Here is a 20,893-nt window from a genome sequence, read left to right on the forward strand (position 1 = left end):
GAAACCTAATTATTTTTCTCATTCCTGTGATGTGATCTTATCCAGGTTCATTTTCTTATATTTATATTCTAGTGAATTTCATTATAAATCATTCAGTTCCCTGACAAACCTCTCTTCCTTTAGAAATAGCATTAGTAAAATTCAAAAGACCAAAATGCAAATGCTTTGTCTTGCCTGCCTTGTTTTTCTATATTGTATGATTTTTTTTTCTCCCCAAAGTGCTTCTGTATCTTGGGGAAAAATATGAAATCATATGTTCCTTTGCTCTTTCTATAGTCTGTTAATTCTGATAATCTGCCATGGTTCCTTTCTCATCCCTTTCATCTGCTTTGTACAGATGTCCTCCTCTGATGCTGTTCTGCCTTTGGCACCTTCTCCTTCTCTGCAAGCTGCTGCCGAGAAGAGCAAATTGGAGGTATCTCTTTTCTAGTGTAATTTTTTGTCAGCCTACATATTATAATACAGTGCACAGATTTGTACATTTGATTTTATCCATAATGTAGAGTAGCTTTCTCGGGATTTAGCAGAGTGTTTAATTGTCTTTGTTAAAAGGAACTCAGACATTTTAAAACAAGCCGCAGGCTTTTCTACACCCTGTTTCCCTGATCACATACGTAAAAAGAGCTAGTGCCTCTAGCTGTATGATTTTTCCTCTCTATATAATTATTTTGATTATTATTAGCATGTTCAAACTCTTACTGTTGTCCTACAAAGCCATGTAAAGATACCTTCACACCACTAGCAAAGAGGCATGAGTTTATCCCTTTTTCTTAAAGCATTACTTTGATTAGGCAACAAGCCTCTGCCCTCCAGTAAAACAAGATTTCTAAGATTGCTTTAGAAATCTCCCCTGAAAGGGCACTGCTATTCCAGCCAAGCCATCTAGCAGGTCTGCCTTTTTTAAAACTAATTTCAAGGGAAATAAAAGCCCATAAATACAGACCCATTTGGTGGAATTTTCACTAATTTAAATTTTGTCATTCTTTTGAATTTTCTTCCAGTTGTGGACAGTGTATAGATATTGAAAAAAATCATAACCTCCTAAAACATTGTTCAACATTTAGAACACTGACACTGTACATAAATATAGGTGGTATATAAGGCATCCGCACTAATGCATGGGACTGTTGTGGTAGAACCTGTATTCCTCTTTGAGTAGTGTCCTTATGGGTACTTCCCCCCACCCCCCTTCCGAACTGGGTTTCAGGAAGTGTTTCTGTTGCAAAGCATCTATCCCAGTGACTAACGGACATTCTTACTGCGTTTGCTGTCTGGGAGAGAACCACATCCCACACAAGTGTGGTTTATGCCAGCAATTGAAACCCAGATCCAGAAAGGAGAGAGAACTGGGACTCAAGCTTCTCCTAATGGAAGCACTCCTCCAACCGCCCACAGAGTCACTCCAAGACTCTGGGTGGTGGGAATTCTCACTGCAACCCTCTATATCTAAGGGAGGTGAGCTGAAGAAGTCATCCATGAGCCAGTCTCACAAGGTTTCTAAGAAAAGGGCTGTGAATTCCCACAGCAAGCCGTGACCGAGCTGAAAACGTTCTCCAGTTCACTTGGAATCATGGGTACCGATGGCACCAAAGCTGTCTAAATCAGGTACCCAGAGCTCACGTTACCGCCCTGATAGAATATTATGGGCTGCCTAAGGACCCAGTGGGCACAAGCAAAGACTCATCGGTATTGAGTGCGAGAAAAATAGAGAATCCACACTGGGGAAGGCTCCTTTGGTGCAGGCATTGACAGTTTTTCCATCTTGGCATGCCAGGCACTGGTGGACTGCACAGTAAGTAGACATTGCCAACTCCTTTGTTGCAGATGTCTCAGCTCTGCCAACTGCTACCAGAACAGATGACTGTGGCATTGCCGGACTTCTGGTACGTGACAGATCTTTCGGTGTCTGCATTCGACTCACCTCTACCTGGTAATGAATCCACTCAGAGATCCAGACTTGTCAGTGACCTCATGCCATGCCCCCCCATTTTTGAGTGATGAGTCACAATGAGCAAGACGACAGTCTCCTGTCACTCTTCTCATTCACCCTATGGTACCCATTTCCCAAATGGGCCTCAGCTGTACCGCCCCTCTGGCACCCAGCCTCCTTGGTAGGGGCAGCCTTCTGGGTCCTTCCCATGCTCTGTGGCCTTACTGGGACCCTTGGCAAGCCCATAAACACTGTGCCTCCCATGGTTCTGGCTCGGCCTATTCAGGCCTGATGAGACACCCTCCTTCGGCTGCTGCATTGAGGGTCGTTCAAGCCCCCTGAACACTGAGAGGAGGGAGATTACCCTCCAGACCAACTTCTCATCTTCATCAACAGATAAGAAAGTGATGCCCCCTCTTCCATTGTTGGCAGACGCCTTTAAGCTTTTCCAGGAGGTAGCTCAAAGAGTGGCAGATGCATTAAAACTATCATTACAGGAGGTGACAGAGGCACACCATAAACTACTGGACATTCTATGCATCTCTACTTTGTTCCGAGTAGCCCTTCCTATTAACCAAACGCATATGGCAGACCCTGGCATCAGTACCACCAACATGCTAACAGGCTGATTAAAAAAAAAAAAAAATTACGTACCAGCAAAAGAGATTTTTTTCTTCTTCTTCCACCTGCCCCCTAATTCAATGATTATGGATGCAGAAAACTCAAGAGGCTGTCAGCATCACCTGAAATCCACCCCCTATGACTGGGACTAGCAGCCGAGAAAAATATACTTATTAGCCACTCTACAGTTCCATATCGCAAACGATCAAGTCCTAATGGCAAAATATGATTACATCAGCTACTTAAAACTCAATTCCTTTTTTGAGCAGCTCCCAGAATCTCACAAGGACCAATTCAAAGCTAAGGCCAACTAGTGGCAAAGATGTCACTCCAGTCTGCATTTGACGCAGCTGACAATGGCATGTTCCATCATCGCTGCCATCATGATGAGACGAGTCTCTTGGCTGTATTTATCCAGTTTCTCCAAAGAGGTGCAAACAACTGTGGAGGACCTTCCCTTTGAAGGCAGAAAATTCTTTATGGAAAAGGCGTACTTTTTCCTCCTCACTTTAAAAGACTTCAGGGTTACTCTTCAGTCTCTCAGAATCTACACAACTGGGCAGAAGAGAGAGTATAGTTCTCAGCCTTCGTTCAGGCTCTGGTTGTCACAATATTCATCCCGACACTCTTCAGAACCCCAAAGAAAAGTTCAGGTTCTCTAAACGGAAACTATCAGGTCCTTATCCTACTTCTTCACAGCCATCCACCTCAAAACGACAATTTCAAAGGGTTGGTCCAGGTGCCATTAGACCATTCTCTTCAATACCATCCAATGTTAGCATCCATAGGGATGAGAGGGGATTTCTGTCTCACCCCATTCCGCTGCACCTGGGAACGGGTAACCTCTGACAAATGGGTACTGGATATTATTTGAGATGAATACTCCATCCATTTCACCCCCTTCCCCCACCCCAGTGTCCTTCCCCATTCCACTTCAGGGACCCTTCTTATGAGACCCTAGTCTATCTCTTCTTGTAATATCTCCTCACCGCAGGAACCATAGAACCAGTGCCCCCTACATCTAAGAGGCAAAGGCTTTTACTCTCACTGCTTCCCGATACCCAAGAAAAAGGGACGTTGGAGATCCATACTAGACCTCAGAGGGCTCAACAAATTTAAGGCTCAGAAGTTCAAGATGGTCACTTTGGGAATGATTATTCCAGTGTTAGAAAGAGGAGACTGGTTTTCAGCCCTTGACCTTCAAGATGATTGTTTCCACATTTCGATCATACCATGTCACAGAAGATGCCTCAGATTCATACTAGGCCAGGACCACTACCAATACAGAGTACTCCCTTTTGGCCTCTCATTGGCCCCTAGAGTATTCTCCAAGGTCATCTCTATGATTGCGGCCCAGCTATGCTCTCTGGGCATTATGATCTACCCTTTCCTGGATGATTGTCTCATCAGGGCACATTGCTTCTTCGAAGGCCCAGCGAGTTACCCATACCACTCTGGATTTGTTCAGGAATCTGGGCCTACAAATAAACACACACAAATCAACAATTAATACTGGTACAGTAACTAGAATTCATAGGAGCCAACCTCGACTCCGTATGAGCAAGAGCACTCCTCCCAAAACACAGATTCCTCAGTCTCTCCATGCTTATGGAGACCTTGCAATCCAGCCCTCAAATATTGGCCATACACTCCCTTCAGCTCCTGGGGCACATGGCCGTAGGCACATAGGTGATAGTTCATGCCAAACTTTGCATGAGATGCCTCCAATCATCATGGGTCAGTTTGGTTTATAGGCTGAACAAAGGCAACACAGACAAACTGCTGTCGTTGCCCACCACAATCAAACACATCTCTCATACAATAGGGCGCACATCTTAATAATCTTACAGTGCAGGGCAAATGGGCTCCATCTGAGATGTGCCTTCACATCAATCTATCAGAATTCAGAGCGGTCAGGAATTCATGTGCTCATTTCCTTCCACTGATCAGAGATGTACACACACAGGTCATGATGGACAATATAGTGTGCAAGTATTACATTTATCCATGGAGGCGCCAGATTGACCTCCCTTTGTGCGGAAGCACTAATGCTATGGAACTGGTGCATTTCCCACAATGTTGCAGTATCAGCGGCCTGCCTACCAGGAGTACACAACACGACAGCAGACAGTCTCAGCAGCAAATTCCCACACTATCACGAATGGGAGATAGACTCAGTGATGCTCCACGACATATTCTGACAATGGGGGACACTGATGAGCGGCTTGTTTGCAACTTACCAGAACAAGAAACGTCTACGGTACTGCTCCACAGCGGGCATTGGGGGACACTCCTACTCCTCCTCCCATGGGACAAGGACCTTCTTTATGCCTTCTCCCATTTCCTCTGTTGCTGAAAGACCTGCTGAAAATAAAGAGAGAAAGCAAACATCATACTAATCGCTCCCACCTGGCCCAGAGAGACATAGTACCCTTAACTGTCTCAACTGGTGCTGTGTCCACAGGAGACTCTTGCAACCACTCCTTATTTCCTCTTGCAGAATGAGAGATGCACTCTTCATCCCAGCCTGCGGATACTATGGCTCAAAGCCTGGCCCCTTCATGGTTCCAACACATAGAGACGACATGCTCTGAAGAGGTATCAGAAGTATTATTACATAGCAGGAAAGTGGTTATCCATTGTACTTACCGACAGAAGTGGACCAGATTTCAGATCTGGTGCAAGTCCAAAAAAGTCACCCTGGATACGGCCACTCTACCCTGTAGTCCTAGACTATTTGCTGAATCTCAAGAAATTGGGACTCTGTTAGCTTGCTAAAAGTACAGTTAGCTGCGATAGCGACCTTCCACCAGCAGGTAGAAGGGTACTCAGTTTTTCTCCACCTAACTATGGAAGAGGCAGGAAGGATGGGGAGACAGCTGCCCTGATGGCGCATCCTCCCTTTACAGTTTTCTTCCCTGGCAAATTTCAGAGTGGTAGCCGTGTTAGTCTGTATCAGCAGAAAGAACAAAGAGTACTTGTGGCACCTTAGAGACTAACAAATTTATTTGAGCATAAGCTTTTGTGAGCTACAGCTCACTTCATCGGATGCATTTAGTGGAAAATACAGTGGGGAGATTTATATACACAGAGAACATGAAACAATGGGTGTTATCATACACACTGTAAGGAGAGTAATCACTTAAGATGAGCTAATACCAGCAGGAGAACGGGGGACGGGAGGAAAGAAAACCTTTTGTAGTGATAATCAAGGTGGGCCAATTCCAGCAGTTGACAACATCTGAGGAACAGGATGGGGGGAGGGAATAAACATGGGGAAATAGTTTTACTTTGTATAATGACCCATCCACTCCCAGTCTTTATTCAAGCCTAAGTTAATTGTATCCAGTTTGCAAATTCCAAAATTCAGCAGTCTCTCGGAGTCTGTTTTTTGAAGTCTTTTTGTTGAATTGCCACTTTTAGGTCTGTAATGGAGTGACCAGAGGGATTGAAGTGTTCTCCGACTGGTTTATGAATGTTATAATTCTTGACATATGATTTGTCCATTTATTCTTTTACGTAGAGACTGTCCAGTTTGCCCAATATACATGGCAGAGGGGCATTGCTGGCACATGATGGCATATATCACATTGGTAGATGTGCAGGTGAACGAGCCTCTGATAGTGTGGCTGATGTGATTAGGCCCTATGATGGTGTCCCCTGAATAGATATGTGGACACAGTTGGCAATGGGTTTTGTTGCAAGGATAGGTTCCTGGGTTAGTGGTTCTGTTGTGTGGTATGTGGTTGCTGGTGAGTATTTGCTTCAGGTTGGGGGGCTGTCTGTAAGCAAGGACTGGCCTGTCTCCCAAGATCAGTGAGAGTGATCCTTGATGATGCGTTGGGGAGGTTTTAGTTGGGGGCTGAAGGTGATGGCTAGTGGTGTTCTGTTATTTTCTTTGTTGGGCCTGTCCTGTAGTAGGTGACTTCTGGGTACTCTTCTGGCTCTGTCAGTCTGTTTCTTCACTTCAGCAGGTGGGTTTGGTAGTTGTAAGAATGCTTGATAGAGATCTTGTAGGTGTTTGTCTCTGTCTGAGGAGTTGGAGCAAATGCGGTTGTATCGTAGAGCTTGGCTGTAGACAATGGATCGTGTGGTGTGATCTGGGTGAAAGCTGGAGGCGTGTAGGTAGGAATAGCGGTCAGTAGGTTTCTGGTATAGGGTGGTGTTTATGTGGCCATTGCTTATTAGCACCGTAGTGTCCAGGAAGTGGATCTCTTGTGTGGACTGGTCCAGGCTGAGGTTGATGGTGGGATGGAAATTGTTGAAACCATGGTGGAATTCCTCAAGTGCTTCTTTCCCATGGGTCCAGATGATGATGATGTCATCAATATAGCACAAATAGAGTAGGGGCATTAGGGGACGAGAGCTGATGAAGCGTTGTTCTAAGTCAGCCATAAAAATGTTGGCATACTGTGGGGCCATGCGGGTACCCATAGCAGTGCCGCTGGTTTGAAAGTCTACATTGTCCCCAAATGTGAAATAGTTGTGGGTGAGGACAAAGTCAGAAAGTTCAGCCACCAGGTTTGCCGTGACATTATCAGGGATACTGTTCCTGATGGCTTGTAGTCCATCTTTGTGTGGAATGTTGTGTAGAGGGCTTCTACATCCATAGTGGCCAGGATGGTGTTTTCAGGAAGACCACTGATGGACTGTAGTTTCATAGAATCATAGAATATCAGGGTTGGAAGGGACCTCAGGAGGTCATCTAGTCCAACCCCCTACTCAAAGCAGGACCAATCCCCAATTAAATCAACCCAGCCAGGGCTTTGTCAAGCCTGACCTTAAAAACTTCTAAGGAAGGAGATTCTACCACCTCCCTAGGTAACGCATTCCAGTGTTTCACCACCCTCCTAGTGAAAAAGTTTTTCCTAATATCCAACCTAAACCTCCCCCTCTGCAACTTGAGACCATTACTCCTTGTCCTGTCATGTTCTACCACTGAGACTAGTCTAGAACCATTCTCTTTGGAACCCCCTTTCAGGTAGTTGAAAGCAGCTATCAAATCCCCCCTCATTCTTCTCTTCTGCAGACTAAACAATCCCAGTTCCCTCAGCCTCTCGTCATAAGTCATGTGCTCCAGACCCCTAATCATTTTTGTTGCCCTCCACTGGACGCTTTCCAATTTTTCCACATCGTTCTTGTAGTGTGGGGCCCAAAACTGGACACAGTACTCCAGATGAGGCCTCACCAATGTCGAATAGAGGGGAACGATCACGTCCCTTGATCTGCTGGCTATGCCCCTACTTATACATCCCAAAATGCCATTGGCCTTCTTGGCAACAAAGGCACACTGCTGACTCATATCCAGCTTCTCGTCCACTGTCACGCCTAGGTCCTTTTCCGCAGAACTGCTGCCTAGCCATTCGGTCCCTAGTCTGTAGCAGTGCATTGGATTCTTCCGTCCTCAGTGCAGGACCCTGCACTTATCCTTGTTGAACCTCATCAGATTTCTTTTGGCCTAATCCTCCAATTTGTCTAGGTCCTTCTGTATCCTGTCCTTGCCCTCCAGCGTATCTACCACTCCTCCCAGTTTAGTATCATCTGCAAATTTGCTGAGAGTGCAATCCACACCATCCTCCAGATCATTTATGAAGATATTGAACAAAACCGGCCCCAGGACCGACCCTTGGGGCACTCCACTTGATACCGGCTGCCAACTAGACATGGAGCCATTGATCACTACCCATTGAGCCCAACAATCTAGCCAACTTTCTATCCACCTTATAGTGCATTCATCCAGCCCATACTTCTTTAACTTGCTGGCAAGAATACTGTGGGAGACCGTGTCAAAAGCTTTGCTAAAGTCAAGAAACAATACATCCACTGCTTTCCCTTCATCCACAGAACCAGTAATCTCATCATAGAAGAGATTAGATTAGTCAGGCATGACCTTCCCTTGATGAATCCATGCTGACTGTTCCTGATCACTTTCCTCTATGTAAGTGCTTCAGGATAGATTCCTTGAGGACCTGCTCCATGATTTTTTTCTCAGGAAGTCAGTCGTGTCTCGAAGATAGCTGGGAGTGCTGGTAGCGTAGCGCCTGTGCAGGGAGTCTACATAGCCAGACAATCCTGCTGTCAGGGTGCCAATGCTTGAGATGATGGGGCGTCGAGGATTTCCAGGTTTATGGATCTTGGGTAGCAGAGTACCCCAGGTCGGGGTTCCAGGGGTGTGTCTGTGTGGATTTGTTCTTGTGCTTTTTCAGGGAGTTTCTTGAGCAAATGGTGTAGTTTCTTTTGGTAACCCTCAGTGGGATCAGAGGGTAACCTTCTTGTCGACTGTTTGAAATGGGCCATCCTGATAATCACTGCAAAAGTTTTTTCTTCTCCTGCTAATAGCCCACCTTAATTGATTAGTCTTGTTAAGAGTTAGTATGGCAACCCCCATTTTGTGTGTGTGTGTGTGTGTGTGTGATCTTCCTACTATATCTTCCACTGCATGCATCTGATGAAGTGGGCTTTAGCCCATGAAAGCTTATGCTCAGATAAATTTGTTAGTCTCTAAGGTGCCACAAGTCCTCCTCATTTTTTCCCTGACAGTCATGTTTAGACCACTTCTGAAGTTCACCCCCAAAGTGACTTCCACATTTCACGTGAATGAACTCATTCACCTTCCAACCTTTTTTCCAAAGTCTGACCAGGATAATAGGGAAGTCATCCTCCATACGCTTGACATAAGGAGAGCTTTGGCCTTTTATTTGGACAGGACAAGAGTTTTCAGAAAATCTCCATTGCAGACAGGTCTAAAGGCACAGCGATTTCAGCTCAAATACTCTCTAAATGGGTCTCAAATGGAATAAACTCTAATCAGATTCACGATTTAGCACCCCCGTCTACAATCCTCAGACATTTCATGAGCTCAGTTTCCTCATCTGTCACCTTCTACAGGGGCATCCCTATGTTCAAAATCTGCAAAACCACTACCTTGGCATCTGCACATTTGCGGAACACTGTGCCATCTGGGGAGACTCTGCTGCAGATGCCAGGTTCGGCGCCACAGTACTGTCATCCAACACAGACTCTATTCCAAAGCTCTGCCTCCAGTGTAGGATACTGCTTGGGAGTCACCTATGGTGGAGCACCCATAGGGACACTACTCGAAGAAGAGGAAGTTACTCACCTAGTGCAGTAATGATGGGTCTTGGAGATGGATGTCCTTGTTGGTGCTCCACAACCCACCCTCCTCCCCTCTATTTCAGAGTTCTCCTCATACTCTCTGCAGTAGAGAAGGAACTCAGGGGCGTTTGCCCACAATGCTGTTAGTCTCATGAGCAGGCTGAACAGATGCTGCTACCAAAATTCTCCAATCAGCAGTGCCGGGACGTCGACACACCTACAGTTGAGCACCCTTAGGGACACATCTTGAAGATCCATCGTTACTGCACAAGGAGAGTAACTTCTTTATACAGTGATAAATTTAATACATAATGTCCTGGCTTTCAAACTTGGTTAACCAACTTTTGAAATCTGACATTTGGAATTTTTGGCTTTACTTCAGACTTTAGGATGTAAGAAAGTAATCACATGACCTAACATCCAGTTCTTATAAATTCCTCTATAATAGTTAGTCATAGTCAGATTTTCTAAGTGGTAAATGTAATTATTTTATAGGTAAGCCATATCTTATTCTAAGCATTTTCTGTGTCTTTGTTTAACTTTTACCTGGCTTTTCTTTGTATCTAACACTTAATATGCAGGGGCCAACTACATTTACCTAGTGAATTTAATTTCAGTACATCTTGTACACATCTTTTAACTGTAGCAGGAATAACATCAACCTCTGTAGTTAAACTTCCATAACTATTCCAATTCTAACTGTTTTCAAAGGGCTTATAACTTTCTGAAATGTTCACTCTGTTTTCTGTACTGTTGCCCATTGGGGAATTTTTAGAGCAAAATTTGCAGAGCAGTAGTTCAGTCATTTTTGAACCCAAGGAAGTGGGGAAGAGAAATTTCACTTTCATATTATATTTTGTTTTTTTGACCAGTTCTACAAATAAAATGGCTGAGAGCTGAGGTTAAGAATGAAAATAGCATTAACTGGGAAGTGCTTTTGCTTGTTCTGTTTTGATCTGACTGAGTTAGGAAACAATGAACCAGCATATTTAACTTTTAAAGTGTGCAGGTGTGAGAGGATTTTCATGGCTGACTTAAGTGCACAGTGAAAATCTAGTGGATTCTGGGAATCATTAGGAACATTTGGGGTTGAGAGAGGGATCCTTCATGCTTTGTAAACTGCAGAGAAGGAAGTGCCCTTCTGATGCACCCTGAAAGCTCTGCATCTCTTAAGTTGTGAAGAAGATTGGTACTTTTCTATAAACCGTATCAAATCTATTCAACAGGGCCTGATCGTGACATTGAAGTAGCTCTTATTAAATATACATGTATTATTGTAACCCATTTGAGTTTCAAAGTCCTGGAGAATAAAGCTCCATCATTATGATTTTTTACTTTTAAAAACAGTGAGAAATTTCCATACCAAAAACTATTGTAATGGAACATAAAGGTTGTATAATTAAATATTCAAAACACAGGTAATGCCAAAGTAGGGTTGGATGGAAAACCCGAACTCTACCCCATTCTGCATATGCATTACAGTAGTCTTTAACTACATGATCATATACTATTTCACAAATACAGTATCAAGTAGAATATTTCCTACAGCCTTGCATTCATGTATGTAGGATCTTAGTTCTATCTACTGCTCTGTGTCCTAGACAGTAAATGAAAGACCACTTTATATGAAAAGTTCAGACTAAATCATACTACTTTGAATATATGTCAGCGTGGATCCCACTGTAGGTGTGCATTGTAGAAGTTTTGTGTGATTGGATTCTTTTGAATAGCAGTGTCCTGTGCCACAGTGTTCTACTGTGCAAGGTCACAAAGGGCGGAGCAGCTGTGACCCTCCCTCAGTGCTGTCTTACCAAGACAGAATCTAACGTGTGTCTGACCTTTTACATTTTAAAGTGTCAAACTCATTCCTTTTTACCAATTTGTGAAATTTTTTGTCTTTACTTTTCTTCTTCCTTTAATTGAATGTTCTAATTAAAAAAAAAGAAAAGAAAAAATACACCCTACTGTATAGCAGGGAGAGGCACTTTGTGCCAACTGTCATGCCTCATGTCAGTCTCAAAACTGTCAGTGTTCAAACCCTGTTCCTTCTGTGACAGACTCATCCACCTCATTTACAGACCCAGCCATTGCCCCTTCTGCCTGGGGAAAGAGCCAAATCCCAGACAAGTGCTTAAGTGCGTGGTGTACGAGTTGTTTTTCTTTCAGGACCAGGACAACAAGTCCAGGGGTGCTTGGCTCATGTTTCATCTGCTTGAGTAATGAACATGGTTTACTTGAGCCCTCGAGGAAATAACCCCAAAGTGGAGCCAAAAGAGTTTGCATCGGTCAGTGATCCCTCATGCAGGCTCTCAACCCTGGGATAAGTCAGTAGAAAGAAGGATAAGAGGACGACACCATCAAAGCTGGCACCTAGAGCATTCACACCAGGGGTCCCAGCACCAGCAACTTAGCAATAGATGTGATACAAAAGGTAATGCTGATACAAAAGGTAATACTGAGAGGCAAAGCGGGTAGAGCAGAAACATAGCTCCAAATATCCCATGGGATCATCCTTCCGGGAGGACATAAAACCTCTTGCCCCCAAAATAGGGGCAGTACACAGTAAAGTAGTCCTGCTTCCAACTCCATCAATGGTGCCGGTGACTGAGCCGATCATGGGCCTTAGATATGCCCTCATCCCCTGCACCAAAGTGATGACTAGCATCTGAACCAGTGCATAATCCATATTGCTGCCCAGTACCGCTGTTTGAAGAGGTCTGTTTTTTTCCACTGTTGACAGCAGACTCCTCCTTTCTGGCATGCAGTACGTATGCCTCTTCTCTACTCTTGAGTCCCTCCAAGGGTGTAATAGAAGGCTATCACTTAGGGCTCTGCCCCAGGTAAGGCATGAGTGGCACTGGGTCGATGAACCTCAGACCAAAACCCATATGGCTTGCCATCTTGGCTGTATTGGCTTTACTGGGGACCGTCACTGCATGTGTCCTAGAGCATATCCCCCTCCAATGCATCAAGAAAGTGGAAGCGATCCTGGTCTCTGGTAGCACTGTTAGTCAGGGCACTAACACCAGTGCCTGACGTTGATCCCAATAGTTGGAGGTAATAGAGGGACAACAGGAACACCTGTCTCAACTGAAAGAGTTGTCTTCGTTACCTGATGAGGCAGTGACACTAGCTCCTACTCGAGCATGGCATTCCAGGAACTCCAGTCCTGCATTGCAGAATCCCTGGACATTGAAATCACAGTAATACAGGAGATGTCCTACATGCTTTTTGATATACTAAGTTCTGCAACACCCATCAGAATTATTCTTTCCATCAGTGATGAAATATTTGAGCTGGCAAATGCCTGATACTTTTTCTCCCACATCTGAACATCTGAAAAGAAGATACCAAATGCCCCTGAAGGGCTTTGAACTTTTCTACACCTTCTCAAAATTGGAGTCCCTGTTGGTATCAGTAATGCAGGAGAAATCTACATTTTCAAAGAGTACACTGAAGGTCATGGACCCTAAAAAATTAGAAACTTCTGGGCAAAAAGCATACTGCTCTGCCTCACTGCAATTCTGGGTGGCAAACTACCAGGTTATGGTCACAAAATACAACTTTCTCATGTGGGGAAAGGGTCACTGCTTTCCTGTCAATAGTTAATTGTAGTCTAAGATCCCACAGGAGGACAGGGAGTGTAACAGGGTTGGCACCTCTCTCTCCCACTTTCACTGGCTGTCTGCAACTTGTCTTTTTCTCACTGGGTTGGCACCCACCTTTCACAAGCACACCCACCTTTCACTAAATATCTCTCAGCAGGTCTTCAGCGACTCAGTCCTCTGGCTGAGCTCCCTACACTGTCCCTGTAGCCCTCCCCAGACTCAGGCCCTGTTGGTCAGACTGAGGACCGATCTTAGTACCCTAGTTGATACAAGAAGCGATACTTAGTACCCTAGTTGACCTGCTCACATGTGAAGGTTCCTGCTCTGGGGTGGAGCAGCACTCCCAGGGCTTCCTCCTTGGAGGTTCTTCACCTGCCTTTTAGTCCTTTGACCCCAGCTCTCCAGCTGGGTCAGTCTAGATGAGCCAGATGAGCCCCCTTCCGCAAGGTAACAGTTCCAGGGAAAAGTACTGCCTGTGGACCTGTCTTCAGTGAGTCCTGGCAGCCAGCCAGAAGTTATTCCCTCGCTTCCCTTGCCAGCAACTACCTGCCTTAACCCTGCAGCTAGCCAGGAGAACCCCTTGCTTTCCCAGGCCCTGCTAGCAGACTAATCTATCCAAGCCATTTCAGATCCTGCAGCCAGCCAGGTGCATCTCTTTTATAGGGCCCACACTGGCTGCTTCCCCTATAGCCTCTCTGCTTGGTTGCTTCCTCACAACCACTCTAGCCCTCTTGGAGGGACTTCTCTACTGCTCCTTTCCTGGGATAGGTGTTGAAGGACCCTGAGGCCTCTACCAGGGGGTCTTTGAGTGTTAGGCCACATGTTAGTGTACACATACATGATGATGCTTGCTTGACTTCACCTCTAGCTCCTATGTATCTGACTCAGGCCAATCCACTGTCCAGTGAAACACCAATTTGACGGGAAGGTGTTGGTTCCACTTTGAGGCCTCTCAGAACTGGAATGGTGGTTATAACCTAAAAATATATGAGGATTACTGTGCTTAGCACCCTACTGAACAAGGACTTGAATCACAAATGCATCAGGAACAGTTGAAAAGCCATCTGGACCACTTACTGTTGCAAGGGACCTGGTCCTCAGTAGATGTGGTAATTCCCATAAACCTGGAATTCAGAGGCATCAGACTAGCCTGCATGGCCTTCTTACCTAGCCTCTGAAATTCCACAGTGCAGGTCCTGGTTAACAATATGTCTGCTATGCACTACATTAACAAGCAAGGAGGCGCCTACTTATCACTGCCCCTTATACCCTAGGTCGGGACCACAAATAGACATGTTGCACATGTGCTAGTCAACAGACACTGCTTGGAGAAAACTTCTGAAGTCGGGTGTATGGCATGCATGCGAACCCACATGTGGAATACAGCTAGGGACCACGCATCTCGAAGATGCTCCAGTTACAGTAAATAACCTCCTCTTCAGACTGTGTCTTTGGTTATTTCGAGCTATATCCTGCTCTTGCAAAGGCTAGGCCATCACATCTGAGTATCCAAGTGGATAACAGAATGTCTTTTTTGCTGTTACCATCAGAGTGGTGTACTTCTCCCACCAAACATCAAGGCTTACTTCACCAGCCCTCAAGCAATGTCCTCTGCCTATGTCTGAAATGTGTTCGTTGCCAAGAACTGCAAAGTCACAACATGTAATAATCTTTCATCAAGCATTATGTATTGGACTTGGCTGCCAAGCACATGCCAAGATCAGGAGAGCGGTAGTACTGATGCAGTTGATACTCCTCATCTCGCCAGCCCAAAGGCATATTGCTTGCCAGTCACGAACAGTGTATCCACACACTCATAACTTGAAGGAGAAAGAATGGTTATCTATGCTACAGTAACTGTGTAGCTATTTGGGATGATGTGTAATCCCAAAACCCACCCTCCATTCCTGCTTTCAGTCATCAACTATCTGGGACTGTGCATTGTGAGGGAGATGAGGAAAGGTTACAGTTAATCTGGCTTTTGTTTTCGCACAGGAACATGAGGAAGAACAGGAAATGTGCATTTAGGCACATGCACACCTACTTGTGGGATGAACACTGACTACAAGATCTTGAAGAACCAAAGTTACTGTAGAGTTAGTAATTCTTTACATAGCAATCTCCATGCTAAGGTATTGATCCTGCGAATACTAATACAACTTAAATTTAAGCACAGGAATAGTCTAATTGAAATCGCGGGGTCTTCTTTTGTGCTTCTAGTTAAGTATATGCATATTTGTTTGTAGGAATAGGGTCTAGGTATATAACATAGAATAAATTTTGCTGACTTACTGTGTACATTTGTGGTTAGGTTATCTTCATCTTTGCTGCCTTGGCCGTTGACTTACACATAAGGAAGGCTATGCAGTTGAAAAGAAACAGTATGGTTCATGGTGGATGACAAAATTAAAAATGCATATGTTAGAGAAGGCAATCCACATTGTAATCTCTGGCAACGACAATGGATGAAATTACATTAAATGTTGTACATATAAACATTTTTAAAAATACAAGAAACTCTATGCCTAACTAAGACTGTAAAAATTGACAAACTAATAAACTTCAAAAAATGACTTTTAAATGTAGCTTTGGATAATCTGTCCTACCAATTTTTATAGTTTTTTAATCATTTTAATATTTTTAAAAACATGTAACACAGCAAGAGAGAAGAGGAAAGACTCTCAGGCAGCAAGGGAAGTAGTACACTTGACTGCAGACAAAGTTCTGTCAAATACATAAATGAACAAATTAGAAATTTTCCTCTGGCTTTCTGTTTATAGTAATATCACTGCATGTATTGCTTACTACAACGGGCCAAAAAATTTATTTGGTGGTGATTAAATTAGCAGTGTCTCTTTAAAGATAGTATTGTAATGCAAATAAAGAAGTGGGAAGAGATAAGGACCCATATAAATAACTTGGGCATTTCCTGTCTGGGGGGTCTTCACATTCAAAATTACCATCTTATAACAACTTTTGGTATGAAATATATTTAGTGTGTGAACACACATAGGGTACCATTTAATGAGTATGTGCTGTGCAGGGAAACATGACTATATTTCAAAAAAAGGGTAAAACTACAGCAATGATAGTGTTTGTTTAAATTTGTATTATACGTCGACCTGTTAATGGAAACTTAGGTTTAATTTTTATCATTTAAATAAAACCCTTCCCAATATTTATGGGAAGGAAACAAGTATAAATGCTCTCCTTCCTCAATTTTCTAATACTTATAAAGAAATGAGTTAAAAATGGAGCAAGAGGACCATCTTGGCCACCTAGTGTACAGGCAGTGAACAGTTCCATTGCTAGAATCTAATTTGGGCACTAAATTTGATCTATTGCTACTTCACTTGGCCAGGTGTGGATGGAAACTATACAGGCAACACGCTCCTCCAGTGGTGTATTGAACTGATTTCAAAGGAGATAATATATACTCTTTAAATTCTGTCACGTGGCTTCAAAATATATATATTTTGAATCTGGCTTAGTGATTTAGCTGCCAGGGCATTCACACTTATCTTTAATAATAATCATACCTTGGAGCTTACTATCTATGTCCTTTTGTGCAGCATGTTCAACTCAGATCAACTCAAATTTTCTTCATATGGTCATCAGAGTAGTTCTCTTGTGCTGGAAATGGCCCAACTTGATTATCATACACATTGTAAGGAGAGTGATCACTTTAGATAAGCTATTACCAGCAGGAGAGTGGGGTGGGAGGAGGTATTGTTTCATGGTCTCTGTGTATATAATGTCTTCTGCAGTTTCCACAGTATGCATCCGATGAAGTGAGCTGTAGCTCACGAAAGCTTATGCTCAAAAAAATTGGTTAGTCTCTAAGGTGCCACAAGTACTCCTTCTCTTGAGCATGTATCAGATAATATGATGATGTTCATGTTTCAGGCCAGGGGTCGGCAATCTTTCAGAAGTGATGTGCCGAGTCTTCATTTATTCACTTTTATTTAAGGTTTCGCGTGCCAATAATATATTTTAACATTTTTTAGGTCTCTCTATAAGTCTATATATTATATAACTAAACTATTGTCGTATGTAAAGTAAACAAGGTTTTCAAAATGTTTAAGAAGCTTCATTTAAAATTAAATTAAAATGCTGATCTTATGCCTCCAGCCTGCTCAGCGTACTGCCAGCCTGGGCTTCCGTTCACCTAGGCCAGCAGCAGGCTGAATGGGGCCTGTGGCTGGGATGCCGGGACCTCTGCTGGCAAGGGGCTGGCAGCCAGAACCACAGACTGGTAGTGGGCTGAGCGAGGCCGGCGGCCGGAACCCCAGACCAGCAGTGAGCTGAGCGGCTCAGCCCACTGCTACTCAGCCCGCTGCCGGTTTGGGGTTCCGTCTGCCGGCTCCTACCAGCCGGGGTCCCTGCTGCTGGTCTGGGATCCCAGTCCTGCCCACATAGAGTGGGTACCTACCTTCTCCCTGGTTCTAGCCCATTCTCTTCCTCTCTCTCTGCAATGAGCATAGAGCTGGGGATGAAGGATCAGGTTGGGGTGTAGGGTCTGGCCAGGAGCTAGAATGAGGAAGGGGACTCAGGGTTGGGGCAGGAGGTTTGGGTGTGGAGTACTTACCAGGGCATGGGATGTGTGGGGGGTGCTGGAGTCAGGGCTGGGGACATGGGGGGGTGCAGGGGTCAGGGCAGAGGACTGGGGGGTGTGGGCTAGGGTCCTGGGGGCACTCGCAGCCCAGAGCGGCTCACGGCAGGGTGCTGGAGGGGACATGCCCTGATTCCACCCGCCATCCCCCCCCCCCTTCTCTACCTCTTCCCCTGAGCAGCGGGTGCACTCTGGCTCCGCTTCTCCCCCTCCCTTGGGAGGGCCATCAGCTGATCGGAGGAGGGGCAGGAACCCAGCACGCCAGTGGGGGAGGGGGTAACTTGCCTGCCCTGCAGCAGCCTGCAGGACCAAGCTTCTTCACCCTGCCCCCGTGGGAGGGGCGGGGGGTGGAAAAGGCGGGCCGGGGTGGGCAGGATTTTTAATGGCACACTGCTGCCAGCCAGCCCCCCAGCCGCCAGCCCAGCTCAGCCCCAGCCAGCCTGGGTTCGGCAGCAGGCTGGCCGGGACCCAGCTGGCAGCAGCGTGCTATTGAATATTGGCTCGCGTGCCGTCTTTAGCATGCGTGCCATACGTTGCAAACCCCTGTTTTAGACAATATTTTGAAGTCTCACTCTGCTGTCTTTTTTTAAAAAAATCTTTAGCCTTGTCACAATTGTTTTAAATATGTTACTGTTCAAATTTCTGCCTCTGAAGAAACCACTGATAAATGCTCTGAAATTTTAGGAAATAGCTTTTCAAGTGAAGATCTTCTGTATGTCCTGCATATCTATTTATCCATGCAATTCTGTGCCCCTGAATCAGAATTAAAAGCATTTCCTTCCAAGACAAGGTTGAAAATCAGTTTACAGCAGGCTTAAAAAATATTTTCTGTTCAGGTTTTCAAATGAAAAATCTGATATGAACTGGGGCTATATACAGTGAAATTAAATTTTCACAAGAAGACTGTACATTGATCCCATCTTCTTGTGTAATCTAATATTTTAATATCGGTGGCCAGGATCATTTACTTGTGATGCTGAGTTCTGGTAGGTGGATGTGAAGATACTTGTTAAACTTCACTCAGAGTCTGGATAATTGACAGGTTATCCTGTGGGGAGGCTAATACAGAGCCCTACACCGACACAGTGGACCACACTGGAGAATACTCTGCGGATTTAACTCCTCAAGCAAGAGGTCATGAGTTCTCTTTTCTCACTGTCCAGATAAAAATAAATTTTTTATAATTTTGAAAGCCATGTTGCATTTACAAAGCTGCAATGAGTACCAATCTGGGAACATCTATATTTTAAACTGTTCATTGTTACTCATTAGTGCATGTGCTGAGATTTAGACCAAATATCTAAATGTTATTTTTGGTTCTAGTAACTGTACCACAGTGACATCAGATCTCATAAGGTAAGGAGAATTAAGCTGGGTGTGAGTACTTACATGTTAGACATCCAAAAAAACATCTACAGTAGGTACTGCAAAGCCTACTCTTGGGGATTCAGCAGGTAGAGTTTTTCCCCTGACGCAGTACTTAACCAATATGTTACTATAGGCTGGCCTTCATCGGAAAGCTCCAGCAGTGTAACATACATCAGTATAGATCAATCAATTTATCTTAATTTCATTGTGTGTTTACAATGAGTTTATGCTGGTGCAACCACACAATCTTCTCTTTCAGCCGTGGGCCCACACCATGCTGCCTTCATTTTGGTACATTGCTATCTGGGTAGATCTATCAGGATTCGTGGCATCTCTCCCAGGCTTCCTGCATTCTGGGCGCTTCTTGAGATGGGTAAAGGCATAACTCCAAAAGGCCAGGAAAATTATAGGAAGCGGGATGAAACTCCCATACTTCCCCCTGCTGAATCCCAAAATGCACCTGGTGCCCATGCCATTTTCAAACTAATTTCTGTCAGCATGGAGAGAGCCCAGGAAATCAGATTCATATGTGGTGCTTTACATACTGTGCAGGACCTGCCCTTCAAAGAAGTTAATCGTTTTAACCAAAAGACAGGTGAGTCCTTGCACACTCAGAAGGACTGCAGGGCCATCCTCCACTCCCTGGAAAAATATACACTTTCCCCAAAGAGAGAAATTCCACAGGCAGTCATATAAAACTAGACCAGTGGCTCAACAATTTTACCACTAGCAGCCTTATGAGACTCCTCATAAGAGGCAAAGGGTTCAGAAGTTCATTTCCCTGCACTTTGTGTTAACATCACCATCCCAGTTCCAGCTATTGGCTAAACTATTTTTGACAGGAATTCAAGAGCTGCCACCATCTGCTGATTTCCCCCACATCATTTGGGGGTTATTTGGCACCATTTTTCCACACCTGGAGTGCAGTAATTATGGGCCAATGGGTGTTAAACATCGATTCCAGCTGTGATCAAATTTGCCTCCATGATCCCTCCAAAGCCTCTCTTCTCCCTCTTTTTCAGGGTCTGTTTTCAGGAGGAGATTCTCAAACAGGAAGTAGAACTCCTTCTACAGCAGTGAGGAGTAGACAGGGTATCTCTTCGTTACCAAGGAAAGGATTTTCCCATTCGGCCGTGCTCCTGCCCTCAGGATCTTTACCAAGGTTGTCTTGGTAGTAGCCCTCTTATCAGATGTCATGGCTTTGCTGTCCTCCTCTATCTCCTCTATCTTCAAGACATGTCAAGAAGCCTACAAGTCAGCTTTATAAGTGCTTCAGCTCCTGTCTTCCCTAGTCTGTCCACACTCCACCACAGACTTCATTGGAGCATCCCTAAATTCAGTCACAGTGAGAGCTTATCTGCCAATGGACAGGTTCCAAGGGATGAACAACTTTATAGATCAGGTCGTGAACAGTTCTTGAAGGTCGATCAGAATCTTCTGTCTTTCTCTCCTGAGATATATGGCATCATATGCTTATGTCACGCTGTTCAACAGACTCCATCTTCATTGCCTGCATGCTTGGCTTCAAACAATGTACTGACCAAACAGTCCATGAACACCATAGTTCCCACCAAAGTAACATCATCTCCTCCACTATGGTGGAAAAATCCTCACATAGTATGCATGGGCATTCCCTTC

At 44.5% G+C, this 20,893-nt stretch overlaps 1 protein-coding gene across 2 annotated transcripts in view; it reads left to right on the forward strand.

Annotated features, from left to right (window-relative positions):
* Positions 1 to 20,893, forward strand: part of SMAP1 (small ArfGAP 1) — a 221,384-nt gene that overhangs the window by 74,687 nt on the left and 125,804 nt on the right. The window contains exon 5 of one of the 2 annotated variants that reach the window (XM_084623133.1): positions 338 to 415. The exons of the other annotated variant lie outside the window; for it this stretch is intronic. Within the exon in view, the coding sequence (XP_084479259.1) occupies positions 338 to 415 (78 nt within the window). The remainder of the gene's footprint in view (positions 1 to 337; positions 416 to 20,893) is intronic. 2 annotated transcript variants of the gene reach the window in all.

Source organism: Lepidochelys olivacea (genome assembly GCF_965140295.1).
Source record: "Lepidochelys olivacea isolate rLepOli2 genome assembly, chromosome: 3".
Classification (NCBI taxonomy): domain Eukaryota; kingdom Metazoa; phylum Chordata; order Testudines; family Cheloniidae; genus Lepidochelys; species Lepidochelys olivacea.